Here is a 26,790-nt window from a genome sequence, read left to right on the forward strand (position 1 = left end):
GCCGTCCCCCCCCGCCTCACTCCATCCCCGGGGGGCTGCCGCCGCCCCGAGCCCCGAGGCTCCCCCCGAGCGGTCCCGCGGCCACGGGGGGCGGGCGGCGCCGCTCCGCCCCGGCCCGCCCCGCCGCCCCCCCGCCGCGTCTCGACAGCATCGCTAAAGATAAGGGCTGCGCGGAGCCGAGCCGAACCGAGCGGAGAGGGGACGCCGCCGCGGGCCATGGGGCAGAGACGGCGGAGCCCCGGGGCGGCAGAACGGGGCTGTGCCGCCGAGGGGGCGGCGGGCGGCGGTGGCAGTAGTGGCAGCGGTCGCGGCAGCGGTCGCGGACGGCTGGCGGAGTCCTGGCGGCGGCTGAGCTCACGGCGAGGCTCCGCCAAACGCAGCGGAAACTCCGCGCCCGCGCCGCCGGTGAGTGCCCGCGACCCAGGTCGGGGACGGAATCGGGATGGGGGACGGGGCCCCTCGTGAAGCAGGGTGCTTCCCCTGGTGGCGGGGTGGGGGCGGTGTTAGCAAACCTGTTGCCTCTCCTCAGAAAAATCTCACTTTCCTTGCGACTTTGTAGTTATGACAGGCAAAACTCTCCTGTTTTGCAACCCCTTTCCTCCCCGCCCCACCCCCGCTTTTTTTTTTTTTTTTTTTTCTTTTTTTTGTTTCTTTTTCTGTGTGTGAGCGGAGGGTGTTTTCCTAAGTGCAACGCGGAGCGCATCTCCTGGGAGAGCAGCGGCGGCTCCCGGCGGGGCCGCAAAGTAGCGGCTGGAGACTTGTGGCTGCTTTCCTCACGCTGGGAGGGGAGCGGCTGCGCTCTCAGGCACAGTACTTGCAGGCAGATAGACTAACGACGCTCTCTAGGGAACCGGAGGTTTCATCTTGAGAAGGTGTCTTCCTTGGTGGTGTTTCTGCCTTCAGTCAGCCCGGTGGAATGTACAAATAGTCTCTGAGGTGGATGGACAGACATCTTGATGGGGATGCATGCCACAGCATGGATTGCGTGTCAGGAAAATGAACATCTTGGAGAGATATACATGGAAATTGAGAGAATAAATTGGGTAGTAAAATTGAAGAAAAGAGTGATAGTTATTAGAGTGCTTGATGGTCTCTTTTCTGGTGATCAGGTATCCCAGTGCTAGGTACTGGACTAATGCAGACAAAGATTTTGGATGAACTGCTTACTGTCCAAGTACAACCTCAGTCCTTATGTGCTTACAGTGTTCTGCATTCTAGCTGAAACCTAACTCTCTGAGGTGCAGAACAATGCACCTTGTATGCACAGATGAAATGTGTTGTTTCAAAAAGAAACAAATATTTATAAGCTTTTGAACTGGAAGGAAGATGCCCACAGGTTGAGTGCCAACTGGGGAAATAGCATGAGGGTGAAAAGACCTACAATAGAAAGGATGCCATGGCAACAAGAAAGCATCACAGAAAGTAACAGTATTCTCTTATGGAGGGGGAAGAGGAAGAGAGGTATCATCCTGCAGATTAAAATACTATAGTTCTTTTTTTTTTTTTTTTTTTTTTTTTTTTTTTTTTTTTCAGAATACATTGACTTTTTTTGGTAGGTACCTTAAGTTTTATTCCCATGGTCTATCACCAAAACTCATCAGAAACAAGTACAGTGGTACCATGCAGTTCAGAGGTCTATTTTTAAGGGCTTGTTGAGTTTCCATTGTTTGAAACAGTGGTTCTGGTTGCTTACAGTGGAGATGAATCCTTACTCCTGTCAGAAGGCTGAATGAGATTCAGGTTGCAAATGCTTGCCAGATTTGAACAGCTGTATTAGATTAATCATTACATTTCCATATATATATACATTTTTTTTTTTTTTCTGAGTAGATGAGCAATTACTTCCTGACATCTTGTCTAAAGCAATATTAAGGTGGTATATTTATACTACAGGATTTGCATTACACTTAAACTTCTAAATGTTGTAAACTGGAGGACAGGTGGGAGAAGTTGATTATGATTTTTTTTTTTTTTTAATATCATTGGCTTTGTGAGTGGACATTGAGTAGTGTCTATTTTGTTAAATTGTGCTCTTCCCTTTTTATAAGAAAGTATAGGATATCTGAAATTCCACCTCACAAAGGCTAATATATTTGACAATGTTTTCTGAAGTGATGCCAGAGCATACTAATCTTTATGTCATTTCCCACCTCCACCTTTCTTGTTCTCAACTCCTTTCCCACCAAATCCATTGAAAAAGTGTAAAAATGTAGTGTAAAATTTTTAGTGTAAAAAAAGTATAAAATTTAAATTACTATGTAATTACCATTACATCCTTCCCACAGCCCTGCCTCCCTGCTTGTGGCTTTTTTTTTTTTTTTTTTTTCTTTCTCCTGCTGTAACTTCTAATTTCTGCTACAATTTACTTTTTGATGGTTGTCAGTGGGCTAAAGAGACCTTTTGAAGGTCAGTGTTGAAGAGACATAACTAGCACTATGCGCAAGTATTCCTTTGCTCCTGGTCTTGCCTGATCTTGCCTTAATACCATTGTTCTGGGGGCTCAGATGGTTTATCTGATTATTATTATTATCATCATTATTATTATTTTCAAAGGCCTTGTTTTGTTCCCTGTTATTGGTCATCTGGAAACTGGCCAGTAACTGTGGACTTGCTCTCACTCCATAAGCATGCTAGCCTTCTGTAATGTGCCTTATGGGAGGCTGCTACTATGTGCAGATAGCTTTGTATAGGTGAAAGATGATGTAGGTAGTATTTCAGCATATCCTTGAAAATTGAGAATACAATTTCCTTAGATCAGTCTCTGGGGTTTATCCTATACTACAAACTGATTTCTTTAGAAAGGAGATTTATTAAACAAATAAAAATAAAAATAAATGTGGGGTAGCCAGGTGTGTCTTGGTTGTTCTGCATAAATAATCTAATCTGAACATCTTGTAAAGCTATTTAAGTATCTGCGATTTTCTTGTAAGGAATAGAAAATTCTATGTTTTGAAGAACTAATTTCCATCCTGCAAAGACTTGATTTAGACTTTGTCAAATACAGAAGATTTAAAATAGTAATTGCGCATTGTGGTTGGCACTGAGAATAGCTACGTTGTTTTTCTGCATTCTCCGTATCTGTTACAGTGTATAAATATCTGTGTTTTCCAACCTGCCCTTACTTCACATGATTGTAGAACTTGCAGATCTTAATGTCTCATGCTTACTCAATGAAAAAGTAACAAGTCATAACCCTAAAATTATTATTTTTTAATTATTTTATTTCTTTAATTGCTAATTCATGAAGAATAATTTGTAGTCTTATTTACACAAACATGTCTATGGTTTTGTTTAGCTTGTTTAGTTTTTGAGTGCTTGATATTAGTTCTTGAGCAATGGAGCAGGAGTTGTTTTATTGTCAAGATCTGAGGAAAGGAAGAGTGTTTGAGACAGAAATGATTTGCAAGAGCTAACCTTGGTCAGACCACCTAAAACACAGAAGTGGCTACCTCTGAACTAACTTGCAGCTATTATCTTTGATTATTGTGCACTAATCCTGGTTACGCTTCAAGTAATGGTATTACACATTAGGAATTTAAAGAATAGCTATTGCCTTAGAAACAAAGGCTTTTATGCTGTTTTCTTCTCTCCGTCATCTGTTTGTGTAACTCTGGAAATGGAAAGCTGAGTGGAACCCCCTGCTCAAGTTGATGAAAGTTTTGCTATTCAAAACAACATGTTTTGAATCATCTTAAATTTTGCCTGTAAAGCTTCTATTAAAAAGCCTGTCTAGCTTCTATTGAACAAAATATTGAATATGATTTGTACTTTTGTACCTCAAATTGTGTGGTGTTTTTCACCCTTTTTAAATAGGGGCTGAAGAGTATAGTGTTCTGGTATATCAAAAAGGGGCTATACGGCAGTTCTGCTGTACAGTTTATGATTACAGCAACATTGACTTTATTCTTTATTGTTCAAAGGTATATTACTTTTTGAGATGAATATATATATATATATATATATATATTACTTTTTGAGATTAATTTTCCCACAGGATATTTACAGTAGTTCAGAAACAAAAATAAAAAATGGCAAGTGAGTAATGTATGAAGACAAAAATGTTACTTATTTATTTATTTATTATTTTTTTATTTTTTGTGGCAACAATGAAATCACAGCTCTGATTCAGGTCATTGGTCCTGTCCCAGACTGCCAAAATCAGATGGGCCCTATACAAATGATTGGTGGGGAAAATCAGCTATGTTAAGGCAGAGCTAAGCTATAATTACATATGTTTGAGGTTTTGGAAAAACGGATACTGTAGGTGTCACCCTGTAAGTGAAGAGTTGGATTTCAGAGTGACTTAGCATGAATCAAGTTAGGCAGTCTTGAGGCAAGCTTAGCTTGCCCTAGAAGTTCCAGGTTTGTAAATTCAAGAAATAAGCTATCGTTTTCCTTCTCACTTAGTGTGGCAAACATCTTTGCCAAGAAGATGGCTAACTTAGTGAGGAGAGCATTAAATGGGAGTGCTGTGAGAGGGCAATTACAGTCCAGCAAGGTGAGAAAAGGGCAAAAAGAAAAAGGTGAAGGGGGTGGAGGGTCATGGAACAAGGCAGAGTTTGGGCATATAAAAACAGGGTCAAAGGACACCCACCTCTGGGGCATGTGTACATTCATACACAGCCTGGAAGCTGAGCAGGAGGGATGAGAACTCATCATATAGTCACAGAGATAACAACATTACTGGGATATCTGGGCAATGGTGGGACAGCTGATGTAACCGGAGAGCTGTGATGGATGGAGACAAGCCCTTCAGGAGAGACAGGCAGGAAGAAAGAGGTCCCCCGGGAAGGAGCAGCTCCAGTGTGTGGGGCTCAGACCTGGTTAAGAACTTGTGGGTCATGTCAGAGGAGCGATCACTAAGCACGATGCTGTGGTGCGAGTGTGATAAAGACCACCAGCTAGATAAGACGGTAGATGAAGCTTTCCTGACTGGGAATGTCAGGAAATGACTAGACATGTCAGGACACAAACCATCCAGGAGATGGCTGGAGGGAGTCACATGTGACTTCTTGTTATACTAGTACAGGGAAGGACAAACAAGGGAAATGCACAGATCTACAGCTGTACCTACTGTTTGCTGACAAAGGTTAGTAATGACAGCTTTTGCTCTGTAGTGATCATGAAACAATGAGGCCAAGTTTCTGAAGAGAAAGAGGGAGGCAAGAGAGTAGCATAGCACAGACCCTGGGCTTTCGGAGAGAAGGTTTTGAGTTATTTAGGGAACTGATATGTGAGATACCATTGGAGACTGTTCTGAAGGGCAGACAAACCCAGGGGAACTGTTCAGCCTTTGAGGAGAGTCTCCTCGATAGTCTTGATACTCAGAAAAACAAGGAGACACGTGGCCAGCCTGGCAAAGCAGTGAAGTCAAGACAAAACTCCACTGTGAAAGGGCAGTGTACAGGATGGGGAAGAATAGCAGTGAAAGAGGAAACAAGAAAAATTGCCCAAGTATGTAGGGGTGCTGTCAGGGAAGCCAAAGCTCAGATGAAATTGATACTTGCAAAATATGTAAAGGGTAGCAACAAGAGATTTACCTCTACATTAGTTGTAGAAGGCTGACAAGGAAAATGTGGATGCACTGAAAGATGGTGTTTGACACCACGAAGTGCTGGTTGGTTATGATCCCAATAAGAAAGGTACTCGGACTGTAAAGTATCGTTTAAGATGTTTGAGCTAACAGTATAAACAGAGAAGGTCTTTTGTTCCTTTAGATGGTGGGAACCCCAGGTTAAGCAGCATTAAAAGGCTCTCCAATCCATTTGCAGCACACCACAGAGACCCTGTACACAGAAAAGATTCCACCATTTTGCTTATTCAAGCTATTATAGGATTTTCTGACAATGAAACACCTCTATTCATAATTTCCACAGAAAGGAGAACTTCTTGCTGTACTGCTAGATAAAGGCAAAGACATGCAAGTGGTGTAATTACTGGTGCTGTGTGGGAGCTGCCTGCAGACTCCTCTCTCACAATTAGTTGGCAGAGTTTATCCTGTTATCAAGGGATTTGTGTAGCGCAACAGTCTGAAAGCCAAACACAGACCTTGGCATAGTCAGGTTAATTATTATGTGGATCACTGACTCCTTGATGTGCTGTGGTCTTTCAGTAAGGATCACTACACATGGATAAGAACATACAGTGAACAACAGATAAGGCAGAGGTCCTCACCACCTTCTTTGGCAGACCTTGCTGGTGATGACAGGCTTCTGTACCTAGTGACAAGCTCACCAGGAGAGATTTAGGTTGGATATTAGGAAAAACTTCTTTACCAAAAGGGTTGTTAGGCTTTGGAATGGGCTACCAAGGGAAGTGGTTGAGTTACCATCACAGGAGGTCTTTAAAAGATATTTAGATGTAGAGCTTAGTGATATGGTTTAGTGGAGGACTTGTTAGCATTATGTCAGAGGTTGCACTAGGTGATCTTGGAGGTTTCTTCCAACCTAGATGATTCTGTCATTCTGCGAAGCTCAAGGAGGAGAAGACCTCACAGCCAGGGATGGGGGCTGTGGAGCAGGGCTGGTTCAACTGGGAGAAGGGGTGGCTTTGAGGGCATGCAGCAGTAGCCCAACATCAGGAGGGGACGGAGGAGACATGGCCAGGCTTTGCCCAGTGGTTCCTGGCAGGAGACATGGCATGGGCTGAGGCATGAGGGGCTCAGGCTGGAGATGAGGAGAAGCCTTTTCCCCACTAGGACAGCCCAGGCCCGAACAGCCTGGCCTTGGCCTGCTCCTGGGTAGGGGCTGGGTTGGAGACCTCCCCAGGGACCTGTCAGTCTCTATTACCTTGAGATAGTGCAAATCAACATTGAAAATTCCTCTGAGAATTAATTTTCCAGATACCCAGTAACACATCCAGTAACTCTGATTTAGAGGGACCTGGACAGGCTGGAGATTTGGCAGAGAGGAACCTAATAATGTTCAATATGGGCAAGTGCAAGGTCCTGCACCTTGGGAGGAACCCCAAGCACCACCCCAGGCTGGGGGCTGACCTGCTGAAGAGCAGCTCTGTGGAGAGAGACCTGGGAGTCCTGATGGACAGCAGGCTGACCATGGGTCAGCAACGTGCCCTTGTGGCCAATGAAGTATGCCAACTGTATCTTGGGGTGCATTTGGAAGAGTGTTGCCTTCAGGTCAAGAAAGGTGATCCTCCCCCTCTGCTCAGCCCTGGTGAAGCCACAGCTGGAGTATTGTGTCCAGTTCAGGGCTCCCTAGCACAAGAAGGGCATGGAACTACTGGAGCGGGTCCAGAGGAGGGCTACTAAGATGATCAGGAGACTGAAACACCTGTCATGTGAGGAGAGGCTGAAAGAGCTGGGACTGTTTAACCTGGAAAAGAGGAGACTGAGAGGGGATCTTATCAATGTCTATAAATACCTGAAGGGTGTTGGAGGATGGAGCGAGACTCTTCTCAGTGGTGCCTGGTGACAAGACAAGAGGCAACAGGCACACATTGAAACACAGAAAATTCCATCTAAATGTGAGGGGGCACTTCTTTACAGAATCACAGAATTTCTAGGTTGGAAGAGACCTCAAGATCATCGAGTCCTACCTCTGACCTAACGCTAGCAGTCCCCACTAAACCATATCCTTAAGCTCTACATCTAAACGTCTTTTGAAGACTTCCAGGGATGGTGACTCCACCACCTCCCTGGGCAGCCTGTTCCAATGCCTCACAACCCCTTCAGTAAAGAAGTTCTTCCTAACATCTAACCTAAAACTCCCCTGGTGCAACTTAAGCCCATTCCCCCTTGTCCTGTCACCAGGCACGTGGGAGAACAGACCAACCCCCACCTCGCTACAGCCTCCCTTGAGGTACCTATAGAGAGCGATAAGGTCGCCCCTGAGCCTCCTCTTCTCCAGGCTGAACAAGCCCAGCTCCCTCAGCCGCTCCTCGTAGGATTTGTTCTCCAGGCCCCTCACCAGCTTCGTCGCCCTTCTCTGCACCCGCTCAAGCACCTCGATGTCCTTCTTGTAGCAAGGGGCCCCAAACTGAACACAGTACTCAAGGTGCGGCCTCACCAGAGCTGAGTACAGGGGGACAATCACCTCCCTAGCCCTGCTGGCCACACTGTTCCTGATACAAGCCAGGGTGCCGTTGGCCTTCTTGGCCACCTGAGCACACTGCTGGCTCATATTCAGCCGACTGTCCACCATCACTCCCAGGTCCTTCTCTGCCTGGCAGCTCTCCAACCATTCCTCTCCCAGCCTGTAGCTCTGCTTGGGGTTATTGCACCCCAGGTGGAGGACCCGGCACTTGGCCTTGTTGAACTTCATGCAGTTGATCTCAGCCCATCGGTCCAGCCTATCCAGAGTTCAACTGGGAGACTTTACTGTGAGGGTAACACAGCACTGGCACGGGTTGTTCAGAGAGGTTGTAGAATCTCCTTTTCTGGAGATATTCAAAACCTACCTGGATGCAATCCTGTTCAACATGATGTAGGTGACCCTGCTTGGCAGGGGTTTGGACCAGATGATCTCCAGAGGTCCAACATCAACCATTCTGTGATTCTGCAAATCTTAATAGTTTCTTGTAAACATTAGCAGAGTACCAACAATAGTTATCAAAACAAAACAAAAAAAACCACCACCACCACCACCAACAACAAAAAACCAACAACCAACCAAAAAACACAAACATAATTATAAGCAAAAATATTAGTTCTAGATTAGGCCAGAAATTACTAAAATGGTCTCATTATAACTTAAAATCCAAAGTAGCATTTTGTCTGATGGTTCTGTCCCCACGTCCCCTTTCCTAGGCAGTTACAGGGGATGTGGTGGTCTGGCAAGGGGGTACACCTGTCTGCCCCTTTAGCCCTGCACTCCAGCCTAGCTCCTCTCCCTGCATTGGCTGGAGTATTTAGCTTGCAAGAGCTTGTTAAAAGCAGGTGTCTATTCTTCATCCATTATATTTGTACATAATACTTTTCTGATGGTTTCAATGTCTAGAAAGTATAGCAATAAAAGATCCAATAAAAATAGAAACAATAGGTCTCTGTCAACAGTGTGACTGGGAGGAAAGGCGAGGGCTTGAGTGAACGAAGCCTGCAAGATGTGTCTGCCTGGGCCACAGGTCACACAGCAGTGAGGTACTGCTGTTCACCTCACATCCTAAAATGGATTATAAACAATTTTACTTCTGATCTTATTTTGCCATCATCAGAGGAAAGATGTATTTTTATCATGGATAAAATAAGCTAGCAAGTTCTTACTAGCTAAAGGGAGCAGAAATTATTTGCTGAACAAATACTTTGTCAAGTATGACAGGTTGAACTTTTGTCTATGTCTACCATTTATTTTGGTTACCAACATTTTATTATTATTATTATTATTACTATTATTATTACTATTATTATTATTATTATTAATTTATTTATTTATTTTTTAATTTGACATCTATTAAATGCCTTTTCGCTGGAGTGGTGAAAACTGTAAATCTTTCTACCTGTTTTGTATACTTAATCAAAGTGAATAAACTAGTAGACAACAGTGGAAGAGTTGGCTTCAACCTTTATGGCCTGGGCTGGAAGGGTGTTTATTACTATCCATTCATAGAGAGAACACTTGAAATATCATCTGTCAATTAGTTATGAGATTAAAGATAAATAAATAAAATTCTATAGTACATTGAAGATATTTTGTTTGTTTACTTGTTTGCTTTTAGTGTGTTTCTGTGTACTTTGGATTAACACTTTTGCTAACTTTTTATTATACACTGACTTATTACATATTATTTAACTTTCAATTAATTAAAAAAAAAAAAAAAGAGAGAGAGAACTACTTGTATCTCAGTTTTAAAGCAATATCCTCCACCTCAACATCATATCAGTCTGTTGCCTAGTGTCTCCTTGCTGTGGGCTGCCAATAAAGAAACCTGACAAGAAACTTTTTCCAATAGACTGGTCCTATAAACCTCTCTACACAGCTAATCTTGAGTTTACTCAAGTTTACACCAGTTTACTGGTGGGTAAAAAAAATAAAATAAAAAATGCTATTCTGTGCATTATTAAGTGCATGTATGGACTAATCTGTTAAATAGTGTGAGGGTTGGACTTCTACATATTAATTTAAGATGATTTTAGGAATCATTTTCTTATCAGAAGTATCCTGAGGAAAATACTTTTTGCCTATTATCATTTTTGTGGAGGATTTTTCTGTTTTGTGCTGTGTTTTGTTAGATTCTGGAAAAAAACATGCATAATCCTCTGTTTTTACAGGGTATTGTTAAACTATTTGCTGAATTAAAAGTTTCAGGTTCTGGATTTAAACATCTGCAAGATGTCTAGACTAGACAATCCTCAGAAGTCTTTCCATGCTTACTTATTCTATGACTCTTGAGAACAATGCTCTGAGCAGTGTGTGATGTAATTGAGCCCACTCATCTGTGATACAGGTCATCGTTGAGCTAGGATGTGATTTTTAGCATAGAAGATGAGGAAAACATAGGAAAAAGTAAACCACCACCAAACAGCTATAATGATAACAGATTCTCACTGAAATGATAAAATGGTAGTGGTTAAATCTACTTACACAAGTCTCATCTGTTTTTCTCCCCTGAAGACGTGTTGGGAGGTATTATATTGAAGATAGTATGTCTAAGAAAATACAAGGACAAAATTCATGTTGGTATTTTTCTTTCTCTCTGGGGAAGTAATAATTATTTGTTATTAATATAAAGTCTGTTCTGTATCTGAAATCAAAGCACATGTATTTCAAAATGAGATGGAAGTTTAATAATTAGAATGATACTGTCAAACTCCATGGGCAAAACTTAAAAGTGATTAATAATTGGGGATAATTTTATGGCATTTACTTCTTTGGGGCCTCATAATTTTTAGATAGTGGCTGACCTTTTTTAATAGGAGACGGATTTCAAATTGAACATCTGGAATCAATAGACATCTTTTAAAATCTTGAGTACCTCTAATTGTATGATGTGAACAATCTACTATTCTTAGAGTTGGTATTGCGGAGATGTTGGTTTCTCTGTCTACCTCCCAGAAAACAGGCCTCTGAAATCTTGCTTTCTTGTAGTTCCAAATCTATTACCAATTCTGTAAACTTCCTTGTCTTTTGTCTGAAAATACTGTATTTCTTTAAAAATACAACCAAAAAAAAAAAAAAAAGTTTTAAATTATGAGAAATAAAGAAAGGAGAAATGAAAACTTATTTTCTTTTGCCTTCTTCAGTCTCTTTTGCAGATGAGATCTGTGTAGGGTTTTTTTTTTTTTTTTGATGTGATATGATTTTATTTATTTTTTTTTTTCCCCACTGTAGGAAAGATGAGGCTTTTGGAATTCATCCAAAGGAATATTCACTGGGATATTCTTTTATTCATCACAACATAATACAGAGAAGTACTTCTCAATGTACTTGAGATGATACTATCAGTTAAGAACACGACGACAGATTTTTAGACATAAATTGCACTTGTTAGTCTAACACTGACTAGAAAGTGATATAACTATCCTATTGTAACCCATTTGCTGTGTTTTCAGCTAAAAGCAACACTTTAGAGACACACAGCTATTTCTTCTGCTGAAACAGCACTTCAATAATACTTTCACAAAAACTGCTCATTTAGAGTTCTACCTTCAAAATAGAAATAATAATAATAAAAAACAAACAAACAAACAAACATTATTTTCCACTACAGGAAGGTTTCTTTTGTCCCTCCTATATTCCCTTAGCTTTTAATTAATATGCTTACTTTAATGACATAATGGAAGTTTTGTGTAAAGAATAATAGAATACAAAGGAGGTGAGCTCCCATTGCAACTTGAAGTTTCCCATGAATTATAAAGAAGCTGTCTTGTTATAAAAACCTCTGAAACAGGGGTGCAAGGAAAAAAAAAAAAGGTTAAATAAACAAGAAAATGAAAACTCTCTGCCTTTTATTGCCAGACATTTAAGTCCTTGTTCTCTGGAAACAAAGTATAATGAGAAAAAATATCTGACAGTAATGGGCTAATTCATTATAGCTTTATAATACATCCTTATTTCTCATTATTTCCCCTGAATGGAATTTGCATGTTGCTTACTGTGACTACTTTTTCAGCATTTAACTCATTATCTTTTTATGAACACACATGGAAAAGTATTTATTTTTAGTAGCTGAACTGGTTTATAGACCAGGAAAAATTAAGATCTTGAGATGACAGGTGAACCATCACTGATGTCAGAGTATTTATGCTTAATTCTATTATAAGTTTATGTTCAAGAACAAAAGAATGGAAAAAAAAAGTTTTTATATTTTGTTCAAGAAAAAAAAGTATGGGAAAATACTGGGAAAATGTAATATTGTAATATTACATTAAAATGTAATTAAAATGTAATATAAATAATGGGAAAATGTAGCCTGGAAAATTGAAATTGTTTTCTTGTTGAAAAATTTGAAAGAGACTGTGATATATTTCAATATTTGTTCTCATTTTTCTTTTAATTTTGAAAAATTATTATGGAGAGTCCAAATCCGCAGTAACTTTAATTCTCTCTCTCTTTTTCTTTTCTTTTCTTTTCTTTTTTCTCCTCCAGTGCCTTCCTGTTACACAATTCCTAGACATCAGAAGTACTTTGTTATGAGATGTGCTCTTGGGAATTGTGTTATAGGTCCCTCAAGAGACAGGCATACAAAAAGGAGTTTGAAACAGATAGAAAAGGAAATGCAGTCATTGCATGTGTTTATATGACTTAGAATTTTTGAAATGTCTGATGGGAAGCTCTGCATCTCAAAAATTTGTCAGTGGAAATGAGTAAGGCCATACTTGGTAATAAAACTTGGGAAAATAGAGCTACTGAAGCAACAAGGCAGACAAGAAAAAGAGCTTTGAATTAAATTAATGAAGAAGATGGGTGCAGTGAGGTCCACCTTGCAAAGGTGAGCATATCTGTTCTCCCACTCAGTTATCAAAATTGTGACAGGATTTGATTTGATTCAATATAGCTGTATTGAAGATGTTCATCCTTTTTTTTTTTTTTTTTTTTTTTTTTTTTTTTTTTTTTGTGTGTGTGTGTGTCATATTTTCATTTTAAAAATATATATCCTTAGAACTTAGGTATTAGAGTTATCATAAAATATCCTGATATCTGTCAATCTTTTACATTGACAATAGAATAACATAGATTTTGTTAATACAATTTAGTAAATATTGTATTTACAATTTTGTAAATACAATTTAGTCAGAATTCAAGCTTTCAGCTTGTGTAGACCAGGACTACTAAACTCTGATATGTTCCTGAATATTTGAGGTTGGTGGAACCTGCCCTAGCGCTGGGCGTATGAAACTATTAAATAGAAGAATGCAAAAGCCTAGGGATAATATAAAGGTTTTAATATGCTGCAGTCTGAAAATTAATTCCTACAAGCCATTAGGAAAGCAAGCTTCAGTTATGTGTGTCCTTTGGCAGTGGATTTGACAACCTAATTAAAACTCTCTTATGGGAGAGATTTTGGTACCTCTCTGGGGTACAAAAAGACTTCAGAGATGTCCTGTTTCAAGCTATTGCATCAATCAAGTTGTGATGCAAGAACAGCAATAATTATTTGTGCCTGTTTGTTACTGTGCAGATGCCAGTTTGTGTTCCAAGTAGGGTGGAACTTCTCAGACTGCAGAATAAATTGGTGAAAACCTAAGCTAATTAAAAAATATGCAGAATACAATATGTGAATCATTGTTTACAATGTTCTTGTAAATGATGGCATGGTAGAAAACAGGTGTTTCATTAACTGAGACACAGTGGTATTGATTACTCACAGAAGGATATTGTTCAAAATCTCATTGACAAATTTCCTTCTTATAGTTGATTAACAGATTCCCAAATAAGGGATGAATTTTGAGTTATTAAGGAAATAATGGTTTTTGTTCATCAAATGTTTTTGTCATTGATATGAACAAGATGCTTCTAGGCTACAGAGATACTGTTTTGGATTTTTTTTTCAGTACAGTCAAAAATTGCTGCAATCACTGCTGCAGACCAAGTAAATAATGGCTATGAGATATAAACTGAAGTTGCTACTTGCACCTCTGCAATCTACTGGATGCTGTATTATAATCTGGTTGTGGTACCTCAAGCGGGGAACCAAAGCAAAGAGGGAACTCTACAAAAATGTCGTGATTTGCCTTAGCTCTCTGTTCAGTTTTATAAAAGGGACAATAAGGTTAACGACGAACATCTTTGCTAGTGCATTCTTTTGGAGAAGAATTCTCATTTAAAGAGGTGCTTGAGGTGCATCGCATCATCAAGAGATGCTTGAACCCTTTAAAGATCTCTATCTGCTGAGACTTGATTGGCTTAAGAAAATACGAAGTTTATGAAGTTTCTGTAGATTGCTCTTTCCACTCACTTAAGTAATCATTGTTTCTCTTGTGGCCATCATAAGAGCTTTGTCCCACTCTTCCTGCTTCTTCAGCTGTGGGACTCAAAGAACCTTCCCAAGTCTAGTTTCCCTTTTCAGAGCTCACTGAATCTGAAGATGTCTTGGAAGTCAGGGGTTTATTTGTGTGTGTCTTCCCTGCACTGTCCTCATATTTGTGTGTGTTAACTGTGTATTCTTCCCCTCAACAGAAACATTATTTAATGCAGTGACTAGTATCTCTATGCACATATTTCTCTTCCATCTCCAAATTAATACATATATATATAAGTGTAATATATATAAATATGTAAAATCTTGAGAGATGATTCACAAGAATGTGTTTATATTGAGCTATTTTGGGAAAATGAGCTGAAGTACTATTCTACTGAAAAGCATCAATGGTCTCTTCCCACTTTTTCATTGGGTCTGGATCTGTGGACAAGTACCGGCTGCTCAAAACCATGATTCTGTGCAACAGTTAATTCCCTGTCTCCTACCTGCTATTATTCCTTTGATTCCCACATCCTTTCCTCATTTGTTTCTCCTTAGGAACAGCAGTGTAGTTAATATTATGATACTGGTTCTGTTGCATAGTTCTTTGTGAATCAGGTGAGTTGTAGCATGGGCTGAAGACCAGTGCTGAAAAAAAAAACAAAAAAACAAAAAAAACAGCCTGCTAGAATTGGAAGGGCTAGGGGAAACATCTGGTGCTTCTCTAGATTCATGGGTCTTGTGACAAATAAATAAATAAATAAATAAATTATGATGAAGCAAGGCTTAGCAAACGTTAAGCATTTTATATATATATATGTATACATGAGTCTGATTTTTCTTTTCCTTTTTATTTATTTATTTTTTATTTTTTAAGACTTCTGGCAAAAGTTAAAAAAATGTCATAGTGAATTTTTATAATGACATTTCCTAGACTATTTCCAACTGCTTTCTTGATATTATAATGCAATAGTGAGATGATTCAGATGCCTGGACAGAGACTGAGATGGTCTCTGATATGAGCTAGCCTCATAGTACATGTTATATAATGTCGTGATTTTGAGGGTATTCTTCAGTCTCCTGCTAAAAGTACCAGATGTATTTCTTTTGCATAAAGTTTAAAATATTTTTAATTTCATGGAAAAGTGACTTGAAAATAAAAGAAAACAACAACAACAGCAAACAATCAAAACAAAACAAAACAAAACAAAACAAAACAAAATGCAGTCTTGTTGTTTTCCTCCCTCTCTCCTTCCCTTCTTTCCCTTTAGTTAATACAGCACTAGAAAGCTATAGCTATTTGTGCCTCCTGTGCTAATCACCTTACTGAGTATGATATTGTCATCATAGGCAGTTAGCAAGATCACAGTTTATTGCTAGAAGCTTGGGTACATTCCACTAATATCTGCTTATCTCATTGCAGAATTTATTGTACTGCATGGAACACTTTTAGTCAAACAAGAAAAGTTGAGGCTATTTCAATGTTGCAGTGATCTGACTACATTAAATGCCAATAGCTTTATAAACTGATCTAGTACACTGGGAATATGATCTCAAAATCATTGTGTGAAGTGTTTTCTTTATTCAACTCGTTAATGTTAGAATATAAGCTGCTGTAATTTCCAAGCCACTGGATTTCTTCATAGGTACAGTAGGGGACCTATTGATTTTCAAAGCATATTATGAACAATATAGTAGTATGTTTGTGTGGAATTCAAAGCAAATATGATGAAAAATATAACCTTAGTTGAAACACTTAAACTGTATTTGCTGCTTGACTTTTTCATCTCTAAGAAACCTAATTGCTTTTCACATTCAAATTCAATCTTTGTACAGTTACCATTATACTTTTAGACATTGATATTGTCTCTCTTCTTACATAATAAATAAACTTCAAATATAAAAATCCAAAGAGTCCTGTAACAGTCAAGACAATTAGGGTACAAATGTTTCAAAAGTATGTAGGACTTAATTAAAAAAGAAGTGCTTCAATAAAAAGTCACTCAGTATTTACTGATGCTAGTATTTCATTTGTAGCCTTAGAAATATTTAGTACAGAATTATCCATTGACTTTGCAACCAATTTGCAAATGCCAACAGAAGGAAACAAAATGCAATAAATCTGTTCTCAACACTTAGTTAGATCTGCCCTTTCAAAAAAAATGTGCTATAACTTTTGGAAAATAAAAGAAACATAAAAAATTAATCTCTGTGAAAGGCACCTCACATCACCATTCTTTTTTCTCTGCACAAAGAGGACTGGAATATTTGTTTAATATAGTCATCCACTTGACAGACTTATTGTGGAACATGTCTGGAGAACATTAACAATGAAATATTGAAAACTTTGATTACTATTGCAGAAAAATACAAAATGTAGACAGGCTACATTCTACATATTACAGCAAGTGAACTTAGAAATGGAAATTTGTACTTAAAAAGTAGTACCCAATGTGCTTTCTAAGTCAAATATTAGTTTAGACTCTTCAACTCTACATTGTAGAACTCTTTATGGTAGAACAAAACTAATGATAGAAGGAATCTGTGCAGAAGTATACATGATGACTTTTGTATATCACAGATATTCAAATGTAAGTACATTTGACAGTATCACATGAGAACTGCTTAACAAGTATAGACATATGAAGTTAGATTATAGCTCTTAATAATAAGTCATTTTGTTTCAACATTGTTTGTGAATAACTCCTGTCTGGAAAATAAATCTTGATCAAAGTTCTCTGGCAGAGGGTAAAGGCTCACAATAGCTTGGAAAATCTACATGGGTGAAAAACTTTGCCATCTGAGTTTCAAGGGAATTATGTTAAGAACTTTGTGCGCAGAATATGGTTTGAAAAGACTTTCCCTGTCATTTCTTCTGAGTAGTTTGCTTTTAAGAGTGGTCTAGAGGTGCTGGCGTTCTGCAGAGCTTTGTTAAATTTTCAGTTAGGCTTGGGATATTCTCAGATGTTAGTGGTTGATGTCATGAAGTTGTGTGTGTGGTCACTGTAACTCTTGATTTAACCTGAATACCTCAGGCTCCTGTTGCATGTTATCATCTCCACAAAATCATTCTGATGTAGCACTTAAAGAATTCTGATTCTTCTTCCATGTACTCAATGTGATATTAAAAGTCACTTGGGCTGTCTTTGCTTAACCAGGTGGAAGTGGAACATAAGCATGGTATGTCGGTGACTAGGCAAAATGTAAAAGGACCTAAACAGTCAGAAGACAGAAGCCCAAAAATTACTTGCCATTTCTGGTCTCAGCTATGTTTTATGTTCTAACGGTACAAAGTCTATTTTATACAAAATTTGACCCTGTCATATTTATTAATCCTGGAAATATATTAGATGCATAGTGAATGCTTGGAGCTGTTCTAGATAACCAAGAGACCTATGGCTGGTGCACAAGACTATGAGATAAATGCAGTTTAGGCATGTCCTTTGGTCTTGGATGTACCCAGTAACAATATACATGTGAGTAAGAAAGAAATTTCTTATAATTTCCCAGTTCACGTATAACATTACAATGAAGATTTGGCAAATTTATAGCTGTTCGTCATTCTAACATCTATGCTGTGATTCAGCTTAGACCCAAGAGCTCACTTGCACAAGCATATTTTGGTCTGCTTGGAAGCTTAATTTAAGTAAACACCTTCCAAAATTACAGAATTCCTTTTTAGGGATTTGCTGGATATCAGCTGCTGAGAGCCTGTTTAATGTAGACAAAAAATTAACTACTTGTGCTTACTAGTATTAGAAACTGTAGTTTTATGGAAAAGTTAATAGAAACTCTTCTGACTTAATATCAGTTCTGAGAGAACAAAAATTTTAAGCACTTTTTTTTTTTTTTTTTAATTTTTGGGACTAAATTTGCCTCTTTCCCTGACAAACTTCTTTGTGTTCAACAGAAATCTTTAAGGGATCAGCTATAGATTTTGAAGTCTGTTTATGCTTTCTGGTCCAGTGGTCTCCCCTGAAGCCAATGGGAGACCATTATTCACTGAAAGTATGGAAGCTGCCTGCTGGATTTCTCTGTCTGCTTCCCCATTAATTTAAGCACTACATTATGTCCCTTCCTTAATTGTATTGATCTCCAATTTAAAAGCAGTTGGGCATTTTACATCTAGCAGTTAGCAATTAGTTTCCTCAGTTCTGGTCTAAATTTATTCACAGCCTTTTGTTTTGTTTTGTTTTTCTGTATTTGTATGTGGTTTTGTTTTGTTATCAGTCAAATCAAAACCAGGACGAGATAAGTTTGTCCTGTTTGTGTTATTAGTAAGCAACAGGTAAGCAACAGAGCTAACCAAGCTCTCCACTTCAAACTTTGTCCTTCAACAGCCCTTCTCAACAGAGAACTAAGCAAATTTATTAAATATATTTATACATGTATATTATGTGTGTATGTATATATATATATATATGTACAGGAACTGCTGAAGAACTCCAAAATTACTTTCTTTACTGGAAGTATCTTTCCTGATTTTATCCTAAGATGCTGTGGTTTATAGTCTTACCACCTAATTCGTTTTGTCATTTAAGTGTTAAGTATACTTAACATTTAAGTTAACACTATAATGTTAAGTGTTAACACTTAACACTTAAATACAGTATTGTATTTTTTACTATGAAATGATCTTACTGTTGAATGACATGGATAAGTCCTACAGGTATTTCTTTGTGTGACTGGTGCTTTCCAAAAATTCTGTCATTGATAAATGTGATTACTGGTAAACAAAAACAATGGAGTTTGTTTTGATAAAGGCAACTAATGAAGCTGTGGAACAAGACTGGCCTCTGGAATGATTCATGAAGATCTCTTCTAGTTACCTCCCCCTTGTCTGATATATTTCTATTCTTAGCTACCCTTTCATGTGCCTTTTTCGACTTTTTTTAATAGTCTTATTCTCTCATAGTTTATCAAATCCCTTGCTCTGTTGCACTGTAGCAAATGTTTTATTAAAGTCAAAACACATAAAATTTACTACACTTTGTTCAGAAGTCTGGCACTCCTTATCTAAGGAGGCTGTTTGGTCCAACTGACGTGTTCTTCTTTTGCCAAGTGTCCTAAAACTTTTAGTCCTAAACATATTGGAAACAACTAGCTGCTCTTTCTGCAGGAAAAAAAAAAAAAAAAAAAAAAAAAAAAAAAAAAAAAAAAAAAACTTTTTCTGTATGGAAACTTTAGGGATTTATATATTTATATTTTTATTTGTTTATTTATTGGATATTTGGGAGGCTCAGGAAGACAATGAATTGTACTGACAGCTAACAGCATTCCTGAAGGAATTTAGTCCTGCACTTAGAAGGACAGCACCTAACTGTTTTACAGAAGTGTAATGCTATTAAATAAAAGAACCAGGGAGGTTAGACAAGAATGAGGTATGGCATTTATGTTGTCCAAGAAGCCTTTTGATTGCCATTTGCATTAAAGTGTCTACAGACTCCCACATACATGCATCTTTTCTCTTGATTCCTCTTCTTCCAATGAAACAAGTTATAATTCAAAAAATAGTCTTGAAACCTGACATGTATTTGGCTTGAATAAACCGTGCCATTACATAAAATGCCAGACTTTTTGTAAAGGCAGACACCATCATTTCTAATGCAAGTTTGAAAATTTAGATGAATCTGCATTCTGAAACAAAGGCAGTGAGTTCTGAATACATTTGACAAATAAATTCTGCTAGCAAAGGATGACTCCCATCCTGTCTTTTGGGACAGATCTTGCTTTCTGTTTTGAGGTCTCCTGGAAAGATAACAGTATCATTCTGGTCAGGGAGACTAAGAAAGGAGTTTGCGATGGGGTCAGTTGAAAGACCTCAGAATGGGAGAGCTGAACCTTCCATACGGCAAAGGAGGTCTATGTGCACAAGGTAAAGAGAGAAGCCTTGCCAGAGAATTATGACAATAATTGAACAACATCAAAGATCAGTATGTGGACAAGACCTTGGTATGTGGATCTGGAAAAACATGGATCCACCTTGAAATGACTTGTGTGATGTGATTTAGATGCTGCAGAGGATACTGTTTGATACCTTTGAGGGTGCACTGCGTATATCTAAACCATTTCCACAGGCCTATCCTTCAGAATTGACATACTTTTTTTTTTTTTTTTTTTTTTTTTTTTTTTTGTTAAGAAGATTGGCCACATCAGAATTGTGGAGCCAGATGCAATGTTTTAGCCATACTGCTTCTTTTTTACTGAATAGTGACAATCATTTGATGGTATCTTGTATTTTATTATGTAATATTTCAAAATCTCCATTAAAAAACACAAGGAACATCCAAATGACAAATATATATAAAAAAAAAAAAGTCTTTTTTAGTCCATAAATACATAACAAACTATATAGTTTACTGTTCTTTGGCCTTATTAAAACTGCTTTGTTTTACCAGAGGAGAGAAAGCAAGGTAGCTGCTTCACTGCTGTTGACTGGGTAGGATGTTGCACATGCCTTACCACCTTCCACTTCAGGAAGATGCCAAGATTGAGGACTTGCTGAAGTTAAACCAGACATTTTTCCAGGTTCTATGGTTTTACACTTTCTATGTGGAATAAAATCTAAAACTTGGCTTCCTCATATGTCACCTCAGCTATCCTAGTAACAATCACAGCTACAAGCTGCAGTTTGTAAGATTGTATGCAGTTATTTTCCCTGTTTCTTTCCAATGTTTCCCTATGCTTCTCACACTCATAAATTTCCTCATTAGTGCTCAGGCCTTCATTTTGAAACAAGAGCAAAGTAATAATTTGGCTGCTGTGTAGGAACACCAACAAAACTTCTCCATGAGGATTGTTAAATTAAGCAGTGTTTAAAAAAAAAAAAATGACTGCTGTCAGAGGTTATTCTGAGGGCAAATTTATCACTGCATTGTTACCTTATCATCTGTGGAAGATGGGTGAACAGAATTATCTCAGAAAAATATCCAACCAAAGCTATTTGTTTACACCTTTTCTCGATTTACCTTTTGCATCCTTTCCTTACCACTTTGCTTCTCTGAAGGGCATCTTTTCCTTAGGACTTTTTTTCCTCTGTGTGTGATTCTGTGATTTCATAGTTTTACCAAAATAGTAAATAGAACTGAATGGATTTAATGGAAGGAATGGGTTAAGCACATGAATAGATAATCCTAACATTTTCTCAGCTCTATTAGATTCTTATTTCAAAATTTATTATACTTACTAAAATCTTGTTTATTCAATGAGCTTTTAAAATTTTGCTTTACTGTTTTAATTGTGATGCATGTGCATACAGCTTGTTAGACATATCAAGCTATAGAACTTGGAGTAAAGATGGACTTTTAAAGGTTAGGGCAATGGTTGTGTTTCCTAAGCTTCCTCTCTGTAGCTGCTTGCAGTCATAAAGCTTAGTCAATATAAAATGTTATATAAATTAAGCATTGTTGCATGCTGAGCTCTAATATTTTTGATGGAAAGTAAATCTGTGGCCCAACATTTTGTGCAAGAGTAGTGTGTGTTACTAAATTGTGTATAAACATTAATAAGTTAGCACTGTTCTCTAGAGCAGAAGATCCCTACTGAGGGCTTGTTGCAAGGAAAGAGCTCGTCGAGCATTATTTAGTTTAATTTAACCATCTGTGTTACCTTGGCGTTGCAAGTAATATTTATCTGACTTTACAGCTGATTTCAGGAAGCTCAGCTGCCAAGATACAAAGTTTAAAGTAATCAGATAATAGGAAGGCAGATTATTCCTCTGGATAAAGAATAAAGAGCAAAGACTTTCAATACTATCACTAAATAAAATCAGTGTTTCAGCACTGGAAAATGCCAAAAGCAATTGAAGTGTCACTTTTTAAAGATGATCCAGTTACTCCTACTACACTATCCCATGATCCTTTGAAAATAACCTCTGAAAACTAGTTCCACATGTGTAATTTAAAAATGCTAAGCCAAACCAAACAAAAAAACAAAACAAACAAACAAACAAAAAAACTCCATAGCTAAAGGCTAAAGCTGTAGCGTAAAAGTATAGACTAGGTCATTTTGTGTGGGTTGTTTCTCCAAGCAGCTAAGTGTTCTAGTTATAACTATGTTGTGGTAATATTGTAGCTATTTTGAAGAATATGGGGGAGGAGGGTATGTTTATTGGTGTTTTCTTGTCTCACCCCTAATTATTAAATACCAACTTTTGCTTTCTATAATAAGAAAGGATGCTTTATTCATGTAAAAGAATGGGCAAAAATTCAAAAGGAGATTTAAAATGCTGGCATCCTTCCAGGAGGAGACAAGAATCTTGACATGGAGCAGATGTCTTTATTAATTAGTTCCTACAAAATTGTAGACTCCATTGTTTGGTGTTGTTTTTAAACCTTCTGCAGCTTGACAGTAGTGATGATTTGTCATACGTCTTATTGATTTGTGGGTTTCACTCTTTCTAGGGTCCAAAAAATCCCATAAAGGGATATCAATAACTTATATGTGTATCCACTCATTCTGAGGAAAAAAATATTTTAGCAATATATTTGTGGTCTGCATAGATGCTATCAGTTACATAACCACATCAAAAACAAGAGGAAAAGGTTTAGCTATTTGGATTTTCCTGCTATGTGCATTCTTCCTTTTGGTTTCCATGGGTGGAAAAGGACATGCTAGAATCCTTGTGACCATTAGACTTCCACTCAGCACATGAAGGCAAGAGGGAAGTGATTATGGTTTTCAGCATTATGGCTCACAATCACAGATGTATTTAGACAGATCTGTCATTTATACTTTATGTGAACAGATTGGGCCCCCAAAAACATTTCTGCATTTCATTCTGCAAGCGTTGCTCCAGAAACCAAACCCCACTTGATGTGCTGTTTCCCCCACAAAGAAATTGTGGGAGTGTAACTCTGAGCTGTGCCACAGTGATGTGTGGTTGGGCATGGGCTTCCTCTGGTCAGGGATCTCTGAAGGTATTAAGAGAGATAATGGCCCCTTTGCGCAATTTTGATGAACTAGTTTTATTTATGGCATAATGAGATTGTGTTCCTAATCTTTTTTTCTGTGTTATGTCTTAAACCACAGGACTTGCAGTAAGGGCAGGGAAAAGTGGCATCATTTTAGGCTAACACTAGACTACAGCAGCTTTAGAAACCTAAAAGTTGACTGATAGAGTTGGGTCAGTGGCTGTTTTTTATAGCTTCAACGTAATGGGAATTGGGTTCTTGAGGAATTCCTCTGGACTTGGTATCTGAAATTATGCCATTTCAAAGAGAGACTTTTTGATCTTGTAGGGTCTGGAAAAACTTTGTGAATAAATCAGGCTGCCTTTGAAGCCCTAGTCAACTTTACCGTGACCTAATCTTTATCAGTACTGAACCTCTCCTTTTAATATTCTCCATAATTAAGAGTTTGCAAAAGGACTCTCAAAAGATTTAAATGGTAACACCTATTTATAACAGGTTAATCTTTCTTACAATTTACATGGATACAAAATAGCAGAATCTCTTTCTACCCTTAAATAGTGCATAGCTGGGGAACTGGCAGGAAATAATTGCTGGGTACCAACTAGTGTTTACTGTGGCTCTCAAAAAGCTTAATAGTCTTACTGAAACAGGCCATTGTGTTTCCATAAGAAGTCAGCCCTTCCCAGGGCCAAAGTTTCATCTTATTTCAGATTTATTTATTTACTTATTTATTTATTTTGAGCAAATACAGCCCCTGAATTTGTTTGTAGAAGTTGATTCAGTGACATGCTTCTTTCTTTGGCTAAGGACACAATTTTATGTCCTAAGTAATGATGAAATGTCATCAAAGTCATTTTGACAGATGTTTCAGCCAGAGTGATGTTCAGGCTGACAGGTAGCTCTGGAGACTTCCCAGTCCAACTCTGGTCAGTGCAAAGTTAGCTACCCCTTAGAGACACATTCAGTTACCTTCTGAGTATCTCCAAGCATGGACACACAAATAATGCTTTTCTGGGCAGCTTGTGCCAGTGTATAAACACATTCCCAATTGAAAAGATATTTCCTTCTATTTAAGTAGAATTTCTTGTATTCCAATGTGTGCTTGTTGCCTCTTGTCCTGTCACTAGGCACCACTGATTATAGCCTTGCTCCATCTTATTTTCCTCCACATCAGGTATTTCAACACAGTGATGTGATCCCTCTGAGATCTCTCTTCTCTGGCCTCATTACCTTTCTGTGGTGATTTCACACCAAAAGGCAGCTGAGCTCACAACACAACTCTCTCACTCCCCCTTTTCAAAAGAAAGAGGGAGAAAAATAAGATGAAAAAAGACACACAGGTTGAGATAAGGAACAGTTTAATTAAAGGAAAAACAAAAGAAAAAAAAAAGCTGTGTGGAAGGAAAAGGAGAAAACAATTATTCTCTACATTCCAACAGCAAGCAGTGTTCAGCCATGTCTTGGGAAGCAGTGCTTCAATATGCATAGCAGTTACTCAGTTACCCTTTCATAATGAGGGTCCACATCTTCACACCTTCTCCTTCCCCTTATTTAGCTTTTATTGCTGAGAGTGATGTCATATGACAGAATATCCTTTTGGTTGGTTTAGGTCAGCTGCCCTGGCTGTGTTCTCTCCCCACCTCTTGCCCACACCCAGCCTACTGGCTTTGTGGTGGTTGGAGGGAATCTGGATGCTGTGCAAGCTCTGCTCAGCTATAGACAAGACATTGGTGTAAAACCAGTGCTGTTCTAGCTACAGTTGCAGAGCACAGCGTTGGCTGCTATGGGGAACCTGAACTGCATCCAAGCCAGACCCAGTACACCTTCTGGGTAATGACAGATACTTTAAGCCCTCCATCAGCTTGGTGGCCTTTCACTGGATTCACTCCAGTATGTCTGTGTCTCCCTTGTACTGAGAAGCCCAGAAGTGGACATACATGTAGAACTCCAGGTGTGGCCCCATCAGTGCTGAATAGAGGGGAAAGATCACTTCTCTCAACATGCTGGTAATGCTTTCCATATTGCAGCTCAGAATACTGTTGGTCTTTGCCAGAGGAACATGTTGCTTCCACTTTGTCACCTTGTTTTCCACCAGGACTTCTAGGTCCTATTCGGAAAAAACACTTTCCAGTTGGTTCTCGTGTTACTCCTTTCCTGGGGCAGGACTTGAATTTTCCATTTATTGCACTTCATGAGGTTCTTAACAGATGAATTCTCCAGCCTGTCCAAGTCCCTCTGGATGGCAGCACAACTCTCTGGTGACCCAGTCACTCCTCCCAGGTTTGTATCATCTGAAAATTTAAGGACAAGCAGGCCCTCCTTCTTCCGCCCTCTCCCCTCCCCAATAAAACAAAACAAAACAAACACAAAGAAACAAACAAAAAATAATTGTCTTGCTAGGAGTAATTGTATGAAGAACACTTTATTTCCTTTCTCAAAATAGAAGCTTTCAATTTATGATTTTGCTATTCTGTTTCTGCAAACTGACTTTGTCAATACCATCAGCCCTGGCTACTAGATAGATACCGTGACCTCCTATGCTATGAAGGACTACCTATCTTCCTTCCTCTCTGTTCAAAAGCATTTGAATATCAAATGGTCAATTAACATCTTAAATTATTAATAGTATTCAAAAGATCCAGAAGACTGATTAATTAAACAAATCTCCCTGCTATCAAATCTCCCTGGTAACTGAGTGCTTTAAGATCATATAGGTTAGAGACTGAGAAGGAATTCTGATATTTGTTGACAATATTCTCATGAATGCCAACGTATTATCTTCTTTCTTAGGTTTGGTTGCTTATTATATTATAACAGGCTGTATGAAATAGCTGTATTTTCAAAGGCTTCTTTTTTTTAAAAAAAAAAAAAGTCTTAATTATTATATAGGATGAAAATATTTGATATGGATGCAACTTAAATACTTCCATTTTAAGAAAACAGTGGAACAATCTTTACTGTGCAGCTGTAAGATACCTATGGGCTATCTTTTAATGCATTCAAATACATGTTTTTAGAAAAAATATATTTTTTTTCCATATTGCATATGCAAGATGAAATGGGGAAAAGTTTTTCAGTAATTTACACTAGAGGAGGATGTTGCAATTCAGTTTGAAATATTTTTACTAAAATGTGTTTTAGTGGTGTTTATTTCTGTTTCTTCTCAGAATTCAAAGTCTGCACCTTTTCATTTCAAATAAAAAAATCTAGGCCAATTTAACTAATTTTCAGTGAAATGTTAATTGGAAATGCTTGGGAATGCTTCAGGGAAAGCTCAGGTCTCATCCTTCCTTTCAAGATGAGAGCTATTATATCATGAGTTTCCATTCTTTGAAAATAAAAGTGATATTCTAATACTTTATTCCTGGTGAGGAAAAGAAAATAATTTACAATGCTGAATTGAATTACTTTATAGAAATGTATGCAAAATTAGTCTAGGCAATTTTAAAGTAAATCCTGCTATTTAAATTACTTTTTTGTCATGTTGATCTTTGGTTCTTTCACAGCTAGAATAAAATGACTGAAA

The 26,790-nt window shown here is 38.1% G+C and overlaps 1 protein-coding gene across 1 annotated transcript in view; it reads left to right on the forward strand.

Moving 5' to 3' along the window:
• Positions 1–216: 216 nt before the first annotated feature.
• The window catches only part of TRPM3 (transient receptor potential cation channel subfamily M member 3), a gene marked incomplete at its 5' end in the record, with an annotated part of 447,240 nt that continues 420,666 nt past the window's right edge, over positions 217–26,790 (forward strand). Inside the window, 1 exon segment of the mRNA XM_084503856.1 lies at positions 217–405. Within this exon segment, the coding sequence (XP_084359982.1) occupies positions 217–405 (189 nt within the window).

This window comes from Aythya ferina (assembly GCF_964211825.1).
Source record: "Aythya ferina genome assembly, chromosome: Z".
Lineage (NCBI taxonomy): Eukaryota > Metazoa > Chordata > Aves > Anseriformes > Anatidae > Aythya > Aythya ferina.